This window comes from Mauremys mutica, chromosome 11, assembly GCF_020497125.1.
Source record: "Mauremys mutica isolate MM-2020 ecotype Southern chromosome 11, ASM2049712v1, whole genome shotgun sequence".
Lineage (NCBI taxonomy): Eukaryota > Metazoa > Chordata > Testudines > Geoemydidae > Mauremys > Mauremys mutica.
In genome coordinates this window covers 79,676,686-79,692,727 of record NC_059082.1, presented here as the reverse complement: position 1 = coordinate 79,692,727, position 16,042 = coordinate 79,676,686, and the positions used below count along the sequence as shown (strand labels likewise).

General features: G+C 57.4%; 1 protein-coding gene across 1 annotated transcript in view; it reads left to right on the top strand.

Annotated features, from left to right (window-relative positions):
• Positions 1-1,437: 1,437 nt before the first annotated feature.
• FLII (FLII actin remodeling protein) overlaps positions 1,438-16,042 on the top strand; it is a 28,089-nt gene continuing 13,484 nt past the window's right edge. The window contains exons 1-12 of the mRNA XM_044980057.1: positions 1,438-1,609; positions 4,205-4,315; positions 5,977-6,048; positions 7,538-7,618; positions 9,738-9,823; positions 10,546-10,707; positions 11,491-11,594; positions 12,408-12,583; positions 13,079-13,236; positions 14,185-14,269; positions 15,270-15,417; positions 15,716-15,852. Coding sequence (XP_044835992.1) covers positions 1,547-1,609; positions 4,205-4,315; positions 5,977-6,048; positions 7,538-7,618; positions 9,738-9,823; positions 10,546-10,707; positions 11,491-11,594; positions 12,408-12,583; positions 13,079-13,236; positions 14,185-14,269; positions 15,270-15,417; positions 15,716-15,852 — 1,383 coding nt within the window. The 5' untranslated portion in view covers positions 1,438-1,546. The remainder of the gene's footprint in view (positions 1,610-4,204; positions 4,316-5,976; positions 6,049-7,537; positions 7,619-9,737; positions 9,824-10,545; positions 10,708-11,490; positions 11,595-12,407; positions 12,584-13,078; positions 13,237-14,184; positions 14,270-15,269; positions 15,418-15,715; positions 15,853-16,042) is intronic.

Here is a 16,042-nt window from a genome sequence, read left to right as displayed (position 1 = left end):
TCGCCTTAAAGACACAGCGGAGCCGGGGGGGCTCCGTTCTAGCACAAGCAGAGGATCCTACATACCGAGCTGATAGAGACTCTGGGGGGAGGGCTGAAAACCCGCCCCGGGAGAGACCCCCCCCGCCACACACTAGCATCCCTCATTCCTAAACTAGGGTTGCCACCTATGCAGGTTTTCCCAGGATTGTCCCTTTTTTGAGGTCGCTGTCCCGGGAGTGGGAGATCTGTAAGGGTGTTCGGTACACACTGCTACCTGTGCAGCTTTGTGGGCTCAGGATCCTCCCGGATGTCCTGGCTTTTGGGTAGCTCAGAGATGGTAACCGTAGCTTGCCCCAGTTGCGGGCCCACTGTGCTGGGCATGGTACAAACAGAACCAAAAGAGGGGCCCTGCCCCCACAGGATCTGAGTATGAGACAAGAGGCAGCAAGTGAATACAGACAGAAGGGGCGGGGGGAGCACAATGAGACAATTAGCATTGTTTTATTAATTAATATTGGTTAGTTATGATTAATAACCTGTCTCCTTTTGCCCACAAAAACAGCCAGTGTGTGGTGCAGACAATGAAATACATTGAAATCAATTAAAACAACGAGGAGTCCAGTGGCACCTTAAAGATTTATTTGGTCATAAGCTTTTGTGGGTAAAAAATCCCCACTTCATGCACAGAGCCTAAGGGAGACCTTAAAGGCTGAGGCTCTACATGCTCCATGTTGATGCTGAAGAGTGGACTAGAGTAGGACTTTGTAGACTTAGGTTCTAGTCCCAGCTGGGTGACTTTGGGAAAGCACCTTGACTCAGTTCCCCCTTCTGTGAAATGGGGCTAATGATGCTGACCTTGTTTGTAAAGCATTTCGAGATCCGCTCAGTATTATTTTCCTAGCAGTAGATGTTCGTCCCAGCATCCTTCACAAATACATCCCCTCTCTTTCACCGATTGCTGCCCTTCACCCCCGAAACGGCTGCGTTTCAGTAGTTTGGGGAGCGCTTTGGATCTTTCACGAGGACAGGAGCTATAATAAAAATGAACAAAGCACCTCTAATGACTGCAAACAACACGTATGAACAATAAGGCTGCGGTGGAAAACATTCCACATCACACATGAAAACAGTGAGGTTGCATCACTAGTGTTCTCTTCTCGCCATCGCTGTTACGGGGGGGCTCTGCCGGGATGCATGAGGGTGTGAGAAGCTATCTAAACAGCAGCACAGCTAGAAGAGTTCTCAGCTGTAGGCGAATGAACCGCAAAGGAGAATGGGGACAGATTTCCCCCCAGGGACCAAATAAAGGGGGATTTGCACCAAATGGTGTGTCTGCACAAGACAGGCAGCTGCAATCACTTCTCCTCCCGGGGGTGGGTGGTAAAAGCAGGCATCCTCTTTAGCACCCTTGTCAATGAAGGGGTTAAAAGAGGGAGAGCCCTGCCTCCATCAAGCTTGTCTGTAGGGTGCGAAGGGCCGGCCCCTGCTTCCTTTAGGGCTGTGTCAATGTAACACACCCTGCCAGGAGGAACAGGCAGCCCCACTGGCTGCAGCTGAGAGGAGCAATGGCTGCCACTGGAGTGCTCCCCTTTATCAGGGGGGTGGATCTGAGTGGGAATGACTTCAAGGTAACTCAGGGCCCCCCTTAAACCGGGCTGGGTGGGGGGGAGGGGAGTTTAATTCTGGGGCTGGGCGGTGGGCAAAGCCCAGGGCTGGGAGACAGACAGGGAGGTGGCCGGGCAGCTCCAGAGCCTGGGCCCTGCCTGCTTCCTGCCTGGCTAATTTTAGACAGTTGCTCACCCCTGTGGCTGCACCCTGGGGCCTGAGATCAGGCCCTGAGCCACTGCGGTGGATTTTTACCCTCCAGAGGCCCCCCAGGGATTTGAGCTGTGCCTGCCTCTGCCGAGCTGATTTTCGAGAGAGGAGGAGAGATGGTGCTTGGTTGGCAGAGATGTGGGGCCGTGGAGGGAGAGGTGAATGGGTCCCAGGGTAGGCCTGTGGCTGAAAAGCGCCATGGATTGGCACGTTGGTTCTGGCCCGTGCCGTGGTTAATGGCTGCATCGATGAGATCTGGCCTGTGTCCAGCAGTTTTAATCCAGGGCTCCATGCACTGAAACTAATCATGATCCCTGTAAAGGAGACAAGTGTGTAAAACAGCGGTTCTCAGCTGGGGGCCCGAGCAGGGTCCCGGGGGTTTGCCAAGCAGGGCCGGCCTTAGACTTGCTGTGGCTCAAGCCAAAGCCGCACCGTATGGGGATGAAGCCCAGGTCCCTGAGCCCCGACTTAGCTTCATGGGGGCCCCCGGTCAACTGCCCTGCTTGCTACCCCTTAATGCCGGCCCTGGCTTTTATATGCAGAAAACCAGTTGTTGTGACCCAGGTGGGCCGTGGAGTTTTTACAGCCGGTTGTGGGAGTCTGGGGCTCCGAAAGGAAAAAGGGTGAGAACCTCTGATGCATCCTGGAGAGCTGAAATGACTCGCCCAAGGCCACGCTGGCAGAATTGGGAATGGAACCCAGGCGCCGTTCCCAGACCCCTGCTCTAATCCTGCAATCATGTTTCCTCCTTGGCAATGCCGCTCTTCTGAGCTCTGTTTCCCCAGCCTAAGCTCCGACCAGGGGTTAAAATGCTGCTGGGGGCTGGCAGTCCTTTGGCCATGGTCACCCCAGTTTCCCTGGGCCCATTACTTGCCCTTGGCCACGAGTGGTTTTGCTTGTGTACATGAGACACAAGTGACTCCCCCAGCTTTGCCCCGTGGTGTGACAAGACTGATATTTTGTGCGTGCATAGTCTGACTGCGCTACTCAGGAGCTTGACCCCTGGGATGACCCAGTGTGCTACATTTATACGGATTCCTACCGTGCGTGAGACTGTAACCAGGCCTGGCAGATAACGAGCTCACGCTGGCCCATGAGGAGCAGGATTGCAGCTCTGCCGGTCCTTGATGGGGCCCACAGAGATTTTACCTCCTCTGTGGTTAAAATTCAGGTTCTTGCTTTGCGATTACCCTGCTCCCCTCCCTCCCCCCGAATAACTGAGCCCTCCCATTCCAGTGTTGGCATATCTGACCTGGAAGGTAGGTAAACAAAATAATGGCCACTTAGGCCCTGGTCGTGCCAGCGGTTCTGTGCAGGTGGGCCCCCGTTGGTATGACTGGGGACGGGCACAGGGATCTGTCTTGTGAAGTGGCTGGCAGGGTTGAGGCCTCCGCCTGTCGCTGGGAGCCTACGCAGATACACAGTCTGGGTTAAGCAGTCTGCACATTAGAAAGGCCTTTTGCTGTGGGTGCGTGGATCTGCCCCTCCTCTCCCAGGAGGGGGCTCTGGAGGCTGGGTTGGTTTTTTAGAAAACAAATTGTCTTCCTAACAGAGGTGGCAACATGCCTGCTAAGGCCGTGATCCTGCAGTGACCGAACTCGTGCATGACGTCACTCCTGGGAGCAGCTCCCTTGAAGCCAGTGGGCAGACGCTTGTGAATGAAGTCACGTGTGTGCTTGGGCCTCTGCAGAATCAGGGCCGGCTGGTGGCAGTTCATGTGATTTATGCTACCTCCAAGCCCCCTAATCTCGCATAACCTGCCTGACCATTGCTCCATTCACACTCTGCTGTGGAGATGTTCCTCTCCCCTGTGTCCATTCCCAGGGCTGGGCATGTGTGCACTGGGCTAATTTCTCTAAAACCTGTAGACAAGGCACCTGTAGCCACCCGTGTTCTAAGCTAAGAGGGCAACCACGATCCTCAGCTGCAGAAGCGGGGAAGTAAATCATAAGCAGGGTGGGGGAGGGGAGGGGTCGAGAGCCACACCGGAGGGAGAGCAGGGGGCTGCTGTTGGGGTGGCAGGTCCCAGGGTAAGAATCCCATGTGGGAGCTGCAGGATGTTTGGGGAAGGGAGTCAGGGGCTGGGAGCCCGTGGGGTGGGGGCGGTGGGGTGCTGCTCAGAGTCCTGTCCAGCTGTCTCTGTGCCGATCTGATGCCTCATGGTAACTGCGACGTCCGATTGCATTTCATTACAATAAGTCCTACACTGTCAGAACAGCCTGTCCCCTTGGTATGTTTGGCAGGGATCTTGGGAAAGTGGCCTTGGTTGGTTTCACACCTGGGGTGTGGTGGAGGGTGTTAAGAGCACAGGATCTGTTTCATCTCAGGTGGATGAGAAACCCGGCAGTGCACATTTCTCTGCCCATCGGATGCCGTCAAATGCCTCTTTCTTTCCCCCTTCCTCTCAGGGTGGCTATTTTCCTGACCACGTGAAGGCCATGACCAGCTTGCGATGGCTGAAGCTGAACAGGACGGGCCTGTGCTACCTGCCGGAGGAGCTCTCTTCCCTCCAGAAACTGGTAAGAGCTGTGCAGAGACCCGCCAGCCCTTGCTGCTGCATGGATGGACGCTCCTCTTGGGAAGCTGGGCTTTTTTTGGGGGGGGGGGTGAGTTGTAATGCAGGTGATCGCATGGAGCAATTGAGCGCCTGTGAACAGAGCTGGCAGGCTTCAAATGGAAAGCGTTGTGGGCAGGCAGACCCACCCGAAAGCTTCCCCTACAATCATCACCCTCATAATACCTAGTTTTTAACTAGTGTTTTTCATCCATACAAACTCAAAGAGCTTTGCAAAGGAGGTCAGTGTGATTATCTGCATTTCACAGCTGGGGAAACTGAGGCACGGGGAGGTGCTGTGACTTGCCCAAGCTCACCCAGCAGGCCAGTGGCCAAGCCAAGAATAAAACCCTTGCGACTTGGTCCAGTGCTCTATCTGCTAGGCCACACTGTCTCCCCTGCTGTGCAGTCTAATGTGCGTGCGTACACACCCTCTTTAAGGGTGACCTGCAAAGGATCTTTAAAAACTGGGCTTTGGTCTTTTCTTTAGCCAAAGTGCTCATTAGATGTTGGAATGAAACCAAGAATGGAGTCCCTCTGTGTGCGGCACTGCACGGTCTTTCTCTCCCGCCGCTGCTTGGCTTTCACTGTCTTATGATAAAAGGAATGTGGTGGATTCACCATCACTTGAAGTCTTTTAAGTCCAGACTGGGCGTCTTTCTAAAAGATCTCTTGTAGCTCAATCAGAAGTGATGGGCTTGATGCGGGAACTGCTCTGTGGTTTTGTGTGGCCTGTGGTCTAACTAGGTAATTCCAAGGCCTTGGAATCTGTGCATCTGTGTCATAACTTAACTCGTTCTCCATAGAGCCTTTCTTCGTAGACACGATCTGACCATCTAGTGGTGTGGGCAAACGCACCTCCTTTCCGGCCTGCTTTCTACATTATCAAGAAGCAAAAAGAGCTTTACAAAGGAGGCTCTTTGTTCAAGGCATTTATCTTAGCCCCCACACAGTCTTTTCACGTATTTATCCTCACAACACCACTGGTGGTAGGGAATCTGGTAAACTGAGGCACAGAGACTGTGCTGTGCCCAAGACTACTCAGGAAGTCTGTGGAATAGCAATTGAAAGAACCTGGGTCTCCTGAGTCCGATTGAGGCCACCCTGCCGCTCAACAAAATGCTGCAATGTTTGGGATGCAGCAGGGTGAATATTTAAAAAATAAATAAATCCCAGTTTCCATTGGAATGAGAAAAGCAAACGCTGGGAAACTCTTCTCTAGCATCCACCTGCCTAGGGGTGTCTAGGGCCTATAAAAACAATGTTTTGGAAAATAAGCCGGAGTGTTTGGGACTTGACTGAAGGAGCCGGCCTGTGTTCGGAGCATGGTTGGATGCTCTAGCTCCTGACGGGGTGACGAAAGCAGGATGAGCCTTTATTTCCCTTTGGAAGCACCAAGACGCTGGCTAGGCAGTAGCCTCGGGCCAACCGCAAATGGGGTCCCGCTGAGCTGGCTCAGGAGTAGACGGTCCCTGCCCCAAAGAGCTGGACAGTCTAAAGAGACAAGGCACCCACAAGCCGGGGGGAGGGGCAGAAGGCTCAAGCAGAGTCCAGACGTCCTGGCAGTGCCGCCGTTTCTTTTCCTTGTGTTTGTAACCAGGCGTTTGTTCTTCGCTCTCCAAACAGGAGCACCTGTCTGTGAGTCACAACCACCTCACCACGCTCCACGGGGAGCTCTCCGGCCTGCCGTGCCTCCGGGTGAGTAACCCGCGCCGCGGGCCTCTGCTGCGCCGGGAGAGCGCGTTTCTCTGCAGGCGCTCGGCAGCCAGCCCCCAGCGGCTGGCCTCTCCTCTCCCGCTCAGCGACGTGGGCCCCGCTGGGCCAATGGAAGAGCTCGGAGAGCTCCCCAGTGCTGTCGAGTGGCACCCATCCGAACAGGGCCACCGAGCTCTTCAATGTGGCCTTAGAAACTCGCCCCGCTCTAGAGGTGGAATCCTCGAGCTGCGTGGAAGTGCTCCGGGGCTGCCTCGGCGTGGGGGTTGCTCTTGTCTGCAGTTACCGCACGCAGGCATCCTGCGCGGCTTCTCCTTTTGCAATTCCAAGAGCGAGTGCCAGTGCCTCCCCTGTGGCCCCCGTAGCCGCTCCGTCTCGATTGGCTGCTCTGGAGCCGGATTCTCCCCACGCCCTGGTCGGGGAATGTTTTGGATCTGCTGCAAACCCTGAAGGAGGGCTTAGTCCACAAAGATCCAACCCCCCTTTCCACCCCGCCGCCCTGTGCTTTGGTAACTTCCTGAACCGCTTGCTGTTCTGTAACCCGGCCGGCTTCCTGGCTGCCGCTCCTTCAAGGGGCTGGCACCCTGGGTCACTCTCGGGCGGAGGGCCAGGCTGCCGGGGCTGGGTGTCTTTTAAAGTGTCTCGTTGCCGGAGTCAGCAGAGCGATGGTGGGGCTGAATGGTTATCGCCCCACTAGGGGAGCGGGGCTCTGCCTTTTGGGGTTCCCTGCCTGCTGAGGTCCCTCTCGGTGCACCTGTGCCCATGACCATGCTGTCAGCATATTTAAGGCTTTAACCTCCAGATGGGGGTGTCACGTTACACTTGGGAACCCCTGTTAGCTAGTGGTGACAGGGGATGGATCACTTGGTGATTCCCTGTTCTGTTCACTCCCTCTGGGGCACCTGGCATTGGCCACTGTTGGAAAACAGGAGACTGGGCTAGATGGACCCTTGGTCTGACCCAGGGTGGCTGTTCTTATGTGACCCAGCATGGAGCAACTGTGGCGATGGAGCCTGGGGCTCTTTCCTGGTGGGGGTGGGTGCTTGTGCCCTTCTCTGGGGGGTGGGGGAGGCTGGATGCCCTTAACAGCCATTGGCACTGCTGGGAGCTGACAGTCTGGCTGAAGCTTTGTTTGGTGGTGGGTCGGAGAGATCCCTGGATGCAGCACTATGGCTGAGAGGCTGAATGGGTCGGTATCTGCCCCCTCCCCCCACCCACGGCTTCCCTTGCATGTGGCTGGAGCTTTTCTATTCTCAACTCTGATCCTACCCAGCTTCTCCTCTGTCTCCGTTAGCCCTCCCTTCCACATGCTCCCTCCCTCTGCTAATCCCCCCACTTTGGGCCCAGTGGGACCTGCTCACGTCTGGTCGGTCTCTGTCCCCGTCTGATGTGGGTGCTGAGTCAGGGGCTTGCGAAGGCCCAGGCCGTGCCTGGCTCCAGAGCTGTGACGATAAATCTCTCTTCCCCTTTTAAGGCAATTGTGGCTCGAGCGAACAGCCTGAAGAATTCAGGAGTTCCTGATGACATTTTCCAGCTCGATGACCTCTCGGTGCTGGTATGTGCTGCCTGTTCGCTCCGGGTCCCTCCTTGCTCTGCTAACCCAATCAGTGCAGTGAAACTAAAGAAGCAGAGAGATTCCAACAGCATCAGTGGGGAAGGGAAGGGAATCCACCATGTTCAATCAACCCAAAAGAGAGGCAGCATTGTCTAGTGATCAGAGCAAAGGGTGTGAGCCCAGACTCCAGGGTTCAGTTCCTGCCTCTGCCACTGACTTGCTGTGTGACCTCTGCCAAGTCTCTTTGCCTGTCTGTGCCACTTTTTTAAAATGGGGATTGTACCCATCTTTCTGAATTGCTTTGAGTCACACTTTGTATTAAGGGGACATTCATGAATGGTTTAATGCTATACAGGCTCAGTAAATCCGTGTTTTAATAAATGGCTCCTCGGTTGTTAAAGTCCAATAGCACCAAAGGTTGCTTATAAACTAGAGCTTAGAACTATCTCTAACCCCATCTACTGATGTGCTTATCCCCACCTATAGCTAGGCGAAGCAGCGTGGGATTTATTTATTTTTAAATTTATTTTACAATTTCAGTGAAAAATAATCAATGTTTATTTTTAAGCATTTTTTAGATTTTTATCAATTTAAATGATCTTAATTGCGTGAAATTATGGGGAGGTCTGACAGAAATTAGTCAATGACAGTAGATGTTGAGATTCAAAAAGTTAAAGCTTTATAACCGTGAAAACACAAATTGTCAACATCCCAGGTCAATATATATATAAATTCAATTTCATTCGATCAGACTCCCAAGTTCTCAAGCAGCATTTCTCTGACGTTGCCTATCTGTAAATTTTGACTGTTGGAAATATTTTTCCGGTGGTTGGTGTGTGTGTGCAGTGAAATCCATGTTTCCAGTAAAATCGAATCCTTCCAAGCCTACCTAATACCACATTCTACCTGATTGTTTGCAACATGCGTATCACATCTATTAATCCTTGATTAACCCTTTACAAATGTACGTGTGCCGCAAGGTGTGACTGGTTGAGATTCCTGGCTGTAAAGGCATCGTCCTGTTTACCCAGGGTGAGACTGTTAAAAAGTGCCTAACTCCCATTGACTCCCCTTGGGAATTGGGAGTGTAACTTTTGTCGGCAGGTTTGACGGTCCTGGCTCTTATTTAATAAAACCTGGCCAAAGAACCCAGCTACGGACAGTATAATGGCTTCATTCTTGGATCCCCTTTTTAAAGGGACAGGCTGTTAACTCTGGGGCAGGGTTTTTCTTATGTGCCTGTACAACAATGGAGCCCAGATCCTGATTGGGACCTTAGGCGATCGTTGTGTGTATTACGGTAATGCCCAGTTTGACCTCTGATCAGGACCTTAGGGCATCGCTGTAATACACTTTGCCATAATTCGCATCATAACCTGCTTGACCTCTAAATTAGTCTCCATTTTAAAGCTGATCTCGTCTGCTCAGGAATATCCTTGGGGATTTCTAATCTTTCTTTCATAAACACTATGATCCAGCTGAGAAATAAGTTAAAGGTGAAATAAGCAGCCACCATTTTGGTGTGAGACACCAAAACCCCAACGTGCGTGAGCTCCCCCCGGGTAGCTGGCAGTTGCCGACTCCATTAGCGGCGCTGATGCCCCTCCGAAGGGAACCGACGAAGGGCTGCTGCTGTCTTGGAAATGGCACAGTACGTGGCGTCCTTGTGATCTGCCGGGCAGGTGGCACAAACCACGGCTAAGTTAAAAAGACTGGCGGCCGCGTCCTGGCTTGGGATGGACGCACAGCAAGGGGGCAGGCGTTGAAATCAGTGGGAGCTGGGTGCATGTCCCCAAAGCTAGAATCTGAGCCTAGGATTGATGCTGGCCATGGAAGCTGGACTTCCTTGGACTCTTCAGCTTGAATTTTCCAGCAGGGAGGTCCCAGAGCTGGGTGCTCTGATGCAGGTGCAGTCATGGTAACTGCAGTTAGTGCACAATGCAGGGCGTGTGTTTGCCCTCGGGCCTCGCAGTTCAGCTGAAGACCCTTGCGGTGACGGGAGGGGGCTGATTTTTGGCCATGGGGCGGGGGGGCAGGGGGGCTGTTGCTGGGCAGGCCACTCCGTGCCAGCTGAGATGGAGGGGTTCTCCTGACAGCTCTCTTGCTTCCCCTCCCCCAGGACCTGAGCTACAACCAGCTCACGGAGTGTCCCCGGGACCTGGAGAATGCCAAGAACATGCTGGTGCTCAACCTCGGCCACAACAGGTGGGTCTGGCTGCTCCGGGGTTCCGCCAAGGCTGCGTGCAGGGGGTTCCTGGGCTGGCTGCACCAGCTGGGCATGCAGGCGGGGAGCCCCGGCTCACCAGGCGTGGATTTCCCTGTCAAACAACCCCCCTCTCCAGAGCTAGGGGAGGCCTGCGCCTCTGGGGGCTGGTGATGTGTGAGAGAAGGGAGGCGGGACTGATGCAAGGGGCACTTGAGAGCAGCTGGTGAAGATCACTGTGCGCTTGTCCCGTGCTGCCCGGCTCCTCCGTGTAAATGCCTTTGCTCCCCTAGCCGGGGAAGCCCCTGTGTCCCTGTCGGAACCTGGGAGAGCCCGAGTCTTGGCCTCGCTGCCAGGATCATGCCCCCGGCTGTGCTGGGTAGCTAGGCTGGGTTTGAGCAGGGGAGGGAACTGAGAGCCTGGGCTCTGTTTGCACCCAATTGGGGGGCAGGGTGACTGCTGCGCGTGGAGACCTGCGCTAGCGCCAGTAACCACAGCAGTGAAGCTGCAGCAGCCCAGGCTGTATGACCCTGACCTGTGCTGCTTCGCTGGCCAAAGATCAAAGCCAGCCCGGGGACGTCTCCTCGTGCGGCGGTCACGTCTGATTGCAGTGTAGACTCTTGGTACCCTTCCCAGCATGGTGCAGCGTGGCCCTGGGGAGCTCCCTCCGTCCCTCCCCCTCTCCTGGCTGGTAAACAGAGCGTGGCTTGTCTTTCTTCTCCAGCATCGATAACATCCCCAACCAGCTGTTCATCAACCTGACGGACCTGCTGTACCTGGACCTGAGCGAGAACAAGCTGGAGAGCCTGCCGCCGCAGATGAGGCGCCTGGTGCACCTGCAGACCCTGATCCTAAACAACAACCCGCTGCTGCACGCCCAGCTCAGGTAGAGGGGTGTCCTGCTGTGCTGCCAGCGCGCAGGCTGCCGGCGCTGGTAGGGGGCAGGACGTGCTCAGGAGAGGTCCCCTTTGGCTGGACTCTCTTCTAGCTGCTCTCCTGGGAAGAGCCTTGTCCAGCCAGGGGTCTGGTTTCTTGACAGGTTTCTGGTTGCATAGGGCCACTGACAGACAATCAGAAAGGCCTTCTCCCTAATAAACGCTCAAGAACCCAGCCTGGGGGGCTCCTTCGCTCCTCTCCAATGAGCCCTTTTCGAAGGGACATGGCCAGCCTCCTGGGGCCTGATGCAGAGCCCCCCCGTGCCATCAATGGAAACCCCACCCTTCCCCTCCACTGACCTTCTGAAGCTTGGGATCCGGCCCTTAAGTCTTTAAATAAGACCAGTTTCTTGGACTTCGTGGTGCTGGCCACAGCCCTAAAGACTGGTCGACTCTCTCTGCCTAGCTCTGGCAGACACAGGTCCTGTCCCCCGCCCCCCAGCAGCACGGCCTCTAGGAAGGAAGGGCTGAGCCGGTTCCCATGGCCCAGTCCACCCTGAGCCTCCAGGGATGGCTCTTGTGGAATGGGCTCATGTCCCTGGGGAGCTGGGCTGAAACCCAGCAAAGCTGAGACCAGGTTTAAACCAGTTCTGGTGTGGATGTGCTGCATCTCGCCTCCTTTTGAACCAGAGCTTGGGATTCTGCTCTGCTCCGGTCCGGGATCTCCCCTCCAGTCCCTGGCTCAGCCCAGATCTCCCCTCACTGCTTCTCTCTCTCTCTCTTTCCATGTAAAGGCAGCTCCCTGCAATGACGGCTCTGCAGACCCTGCACCTGAGGAACACGCAGCGCACTCAGAGCAATCTGCCCACCAGCCTGGAGGGCCTGACCAACCTCGCAGGTGAGCCGCCCGGGGGGTTTCGCTGCAGAGTCCGGGGCTGAGGGGGCACGTGTGGGGACAAGGTGGGGAAACAGCACCTCTCCAGGCCACCTTCCGACGGCTGCCGGGCAACAGGGCCAGTCCAGCGAGGAGGCCCTGCGCTAGGAGAAAGGTGTCCCACTCCCGGCGAGCCATTGGGTGAGCTCACACCACCCGCATGGCAACTCGTGTCCACGCTCGGTGGGTGAGCTGGCTGGGTGCCTCTCCCAGGACCAGGCCTGGCTGACCCTGTCATCCACAGCGGCATCTTCCCTGATGGCAACCCACAACTGTTGCATCTTCCCTGGGCCAGCTGTTCCTCCTCCCTCCATCCCACCATGCAGTGCCTTGTGTCTGGGGAAATTACCCAGAAGCCCCTGCTCCCAGTACCCGTGTGGGCAGCCCATGGCATAGATTCTCCTGCAGTCCCAGAGCGCACTGGGACCGCCACCTGGTTGAGCCGCACGGCTGGGTGGAGCAAGCTGTTGCAAGGATGAGGCCCCTGTAATGATCCTGTTGCTTCTGGCCCCGTCCTGAGCCCGCTGGCCAAGCTCCTATTGGTGGAGATGGTCCAGGCTCTGACGCTGGGAAGAGTGCAGCTGTTAGATGGGCTGCCTGCCCTGTCCCTGTGCAGGTGGATGCGTTCGGGCCAGGACCTGCTAGATTATCCTGGCATCACATCCGTGCGCTCGCAATTACTGTGTAACCCAGCCAGAGCCCTGGGTTCTCCGTCCCTCTCAGCTGACCTGGGCCCAGTCCGGTTGGTGGCTTCACATCCCTTCTGTTCTTCCCCAGACGTGGACCTGGCCTGCAACGAGCTGAGCCGGGTCCCCGAGTGCCTCTACACCCTCTCCAGCCTCCGCCGTCTCAACCTGAGCAGCAACCAGATCTCCGAGCTCTCGCTCTGCATCGACCAGTGGACCCAGCTGGAGACCCTCAATCTGTCACGGAACCAGCTCACCTCGCTGCCCGTACGTAGCCATCTCCCCCGAGACGACGTCCGGGAGCTGGCTGGCTTCCCACGGCCAAGCTTAGGGCAGGGTCTCAGTGGGACAGGCCTGGTGGCTTTCTCTGGAGCTTGGTCCTTGGCTTGTGAAGCTGTGAATGCCACAGCGGCATCACAGACCCGAGGGGATGGTCCCACCTTCCCACTGGCTCCCCATCCTCTGACTCAACAGGCCTGTGCTTTCCTCGCTGATTCAGGCTGAGCTAAGAGCTCCTAGGCCCCCACTTACCATAGCATCAGCGCCCCTTGCGGTTTGTAATGGGTTTATTCTCACAGAACCCCTGGGAGGCAGACGGTGCTATTATCCCCATGGTACAGTTGGGGAAACTGAGGCACAGAGCGGCTAAGTGACTTGTCCAAGCAGCTGGCAGGATGCCCTGGACAGTAGCCTCTGCAGAGCCCAGTGGCCCAGGCTATCAGCTCCCCCTGATCTGTGGCACGTGTCTCTCTCCGTCCCTAGTCTGCCATCTGCAAGCTGACCAAGCTGAAGAAGCTCTACCTAAACTCCAACAAGCTGGACTTCGACGGCATTCCCTCGGGCATTGGCAAACTGACCAGCCTGGAGGAGTTTATGGCAGCCAACAACAACCTGGAGCTGATCCCCGAGAGCCTGTGCAGGTGAGCGACCCGCCTGCCGCCCTGGCCTGGCGGAGTTGGGTTGGGTCTGGGAGGACAGAAGCGGGATCCTCCCCCACACCCTGGGGCAGAGTCTCCCCCAGGTGGCTGCTGTGTGGGGATAGGGAAGGAAGCCATTCGCTCGCTGTGGATCTGAGCGGCAAGGCCGACTGGTCCTCTCATCCCCGTGCGTGTCTCTCTCTCTCTCTCTCACACACACACACACACACACACACACACACACACACACACACACACACACACACACACACACACACACCGCAAAGAGCTGGTCTGCCCAAGGGGCTGACACCCGCCGCCGTCGCTGACCTCCGGTGAGGACTCAGCACCTCCGACATCAGCCCTGCTATGTGCTTTTGAGCTCACCTGCCGCTGACAGCGTCCACAGCCTGGCTGCAAAAGACCCCGCCCCACCCCCTGCGAGCTCACAGCCCCCTGCGAAGCCCAGCGGGGGAGGATCCCTTGTGCGGAGTGCTCACGACTCAGTCTGACTTCTCCAGGGCAGACGGCTTGGTGCAGATCTCTGAGCTGCCGCCCCCTCCCTGGCACGTCTGGGGGGGAGGGGGGGCAGGAGCAGGCGGGTGCTTTCTGCAGAGGGGAAGGGAGGGCTTTGCATTTCTTGCAGGCGAAGCCGGGCCTGAGCGCAGAGCGGCCTCCGGGTGGGACGGGACAGATGGACGATGTACGGAGCAGGGAAAATTGAAGGACTCGGCTCAGGCCGAGCCGGCTTCCCAGCCCCCTTCCATGAAGAGCTGAGCTGGCTTGTGACGGCCCCCCCAGCTCCTTCCTCTGGGTGGCGCTGTCCCCTCTGCCCCCTGCGTCCCTCCTTCCTCCCCTTCTGGGAGCCCCCTGCCCTGCAGCTCAGCATCAGCCCAGCGCGTCTCGGGAGCGGGGGCCAGGCTTCTCCTAGCGTCTCTTCTGCCCCTCCAGGTGCACGAAGCTGAAGAAGCTGGTGCTGAACAAGAACCGCCTGGTCACCCTGCCGGAGGCTGTTCATTTCCTGACGGACGTCGAGGTGAGGCCGCGGAGGGACGGGCCTCCGTGCTTCTCCGGCGCCTGCCGGGCAGACATCCCAGGCCCCGTGCTTCCGTGGGAGCCGGTCCCTGGGGGGGTCCATGCATCCCGGGGCGTGCGAGCGGAGGGCAAGGCTCCGCTCTTGACCCCTCTGCGGAGGGTAACCCCACCAGCAGGGCCAGCCTGTGCTCCCCACCCCCGACACATGGCAGGGGGGAGGCTCTCTGCGCCCCTTGCCAACCATGGGGTGGCCCGAGTTAATGTACTGCGTGGGGCTAATCCCATTGCACAGAGGTAGGAAACTGGGAGCCTAAACCCATCGAGGATGTGGGCCTGACGTGCTGCGGGTTAAGACCTGCGGCCGTGCAGCAAGGCACTGGGACTCTGGGGTTCTAGCCCCTCGTCCTGGCCCAGCACATCCCTGGGCAGGAGCTGCTCCGCTGGAGCCGCCTCAGAGCCCTTTGTTCCCTCTGCCGCCCAGCGGTTCGGTCTGGGGCGCCCAGCCAGGCCTCGCGAGCTGGTGCCATGCTGAAGGGGGGTTATGCCGTGCAGCACGAGTGAGTGGGAGACCCTGCATCACCCCTGCTGGGCCTTGCCTGGCGTAGACTCCCTGCCCGCTGGGCCTGCCTGCCGACGACCGGTGTGTTCGGCGCGGGGCCTGTTTCCGGGGTCGTCTGCTCTGTTCTGAATGGCGCTTGGCTGGCCGTGGGCCCTTCTGCCTTGATTAAGCCTGGGCCCCTGTGCGCCCGGTGCCGGACGTGGGTCTCGTGTCGGCAGGGGAGGGCATGGCACCCCGGCGCCTGGGAAACGAGTCCCTGCCCTGCCCAACTGCAGCCTTGCGCCCTCAGACGCTGACCCTAATCCCTGATGGGGCACAGGAGGATCCCCTCCCTCGGCCAGTGCCCCCTGAGCTCTCCAGGGCAGAGCGAGAACCAGCTGGTGCCCAGGTCTCTCTCTTGTGGCTGGTGTTTGGATCACCTCTCTGTCCCGTGCCTCTGCAGATCCTGGACGTCCGGGAGAACCCCAACCTGGTGATGCCCCCCAAGCCGGTGGACAAAACCTCTGAGTGGTACAACATCGACTTCTCCCTGCAGAACCAGCTGCGCCTGGCGGGCGCCTCGCCCGCCACCGTCGCAGCAGCTGCAGCAGGTGAACCAAGGGGCAATGGGGGGTGGGGGGGACGTCACTTCCAGCTGAAGCCTGGCTCCTGGGGAGCCAGGAGGCCTGGGAATCTCAGACGCTGGGAGCAGGGTACAGAACCAGAGAGCTCCTGGCCATGCTGTGGCATGTCTCTCCTGTCGTGGCACCGGCAGTGCCAAGCGATTCCCGCCTTGGGCTGAGAGCGCCCCACGGCGCAGGGTCCCCAATCCAGCCTGGGGTCTTGAGTAGGTGTCTGATTTCTGGGCTGTGATCTGCCGGTGCTCACCCATATTGCCCGTGTTCCCAGGGAGCGGCACGAAGGACCCCACGGCCCGCAAGATGCGGCTTCGCCGGCGCAAGGACTCGGCAGCGCAGGACGATCAGGCCAAGCAGGTGTTGAAGGGGATGTCAGACGTGGCTCAAGAGAAGAACAAGAAACTGGAGGTAGGAAGGGATGGGGTGGGGCGGTGGGTGCTGTCTGTCCGTCCGTTACACACACAAACCTTTCTCCACCTCGGCGACCTCCCTTCCACAGCCCACGTGCGCCCACCCTCGTCCCGAGGCCAATGCAAGCTGCCGGTGCTCAGTGCCTCTTGCCTGCCCGACCCTAACTCTCTCCCTTGGGCACCCAGAA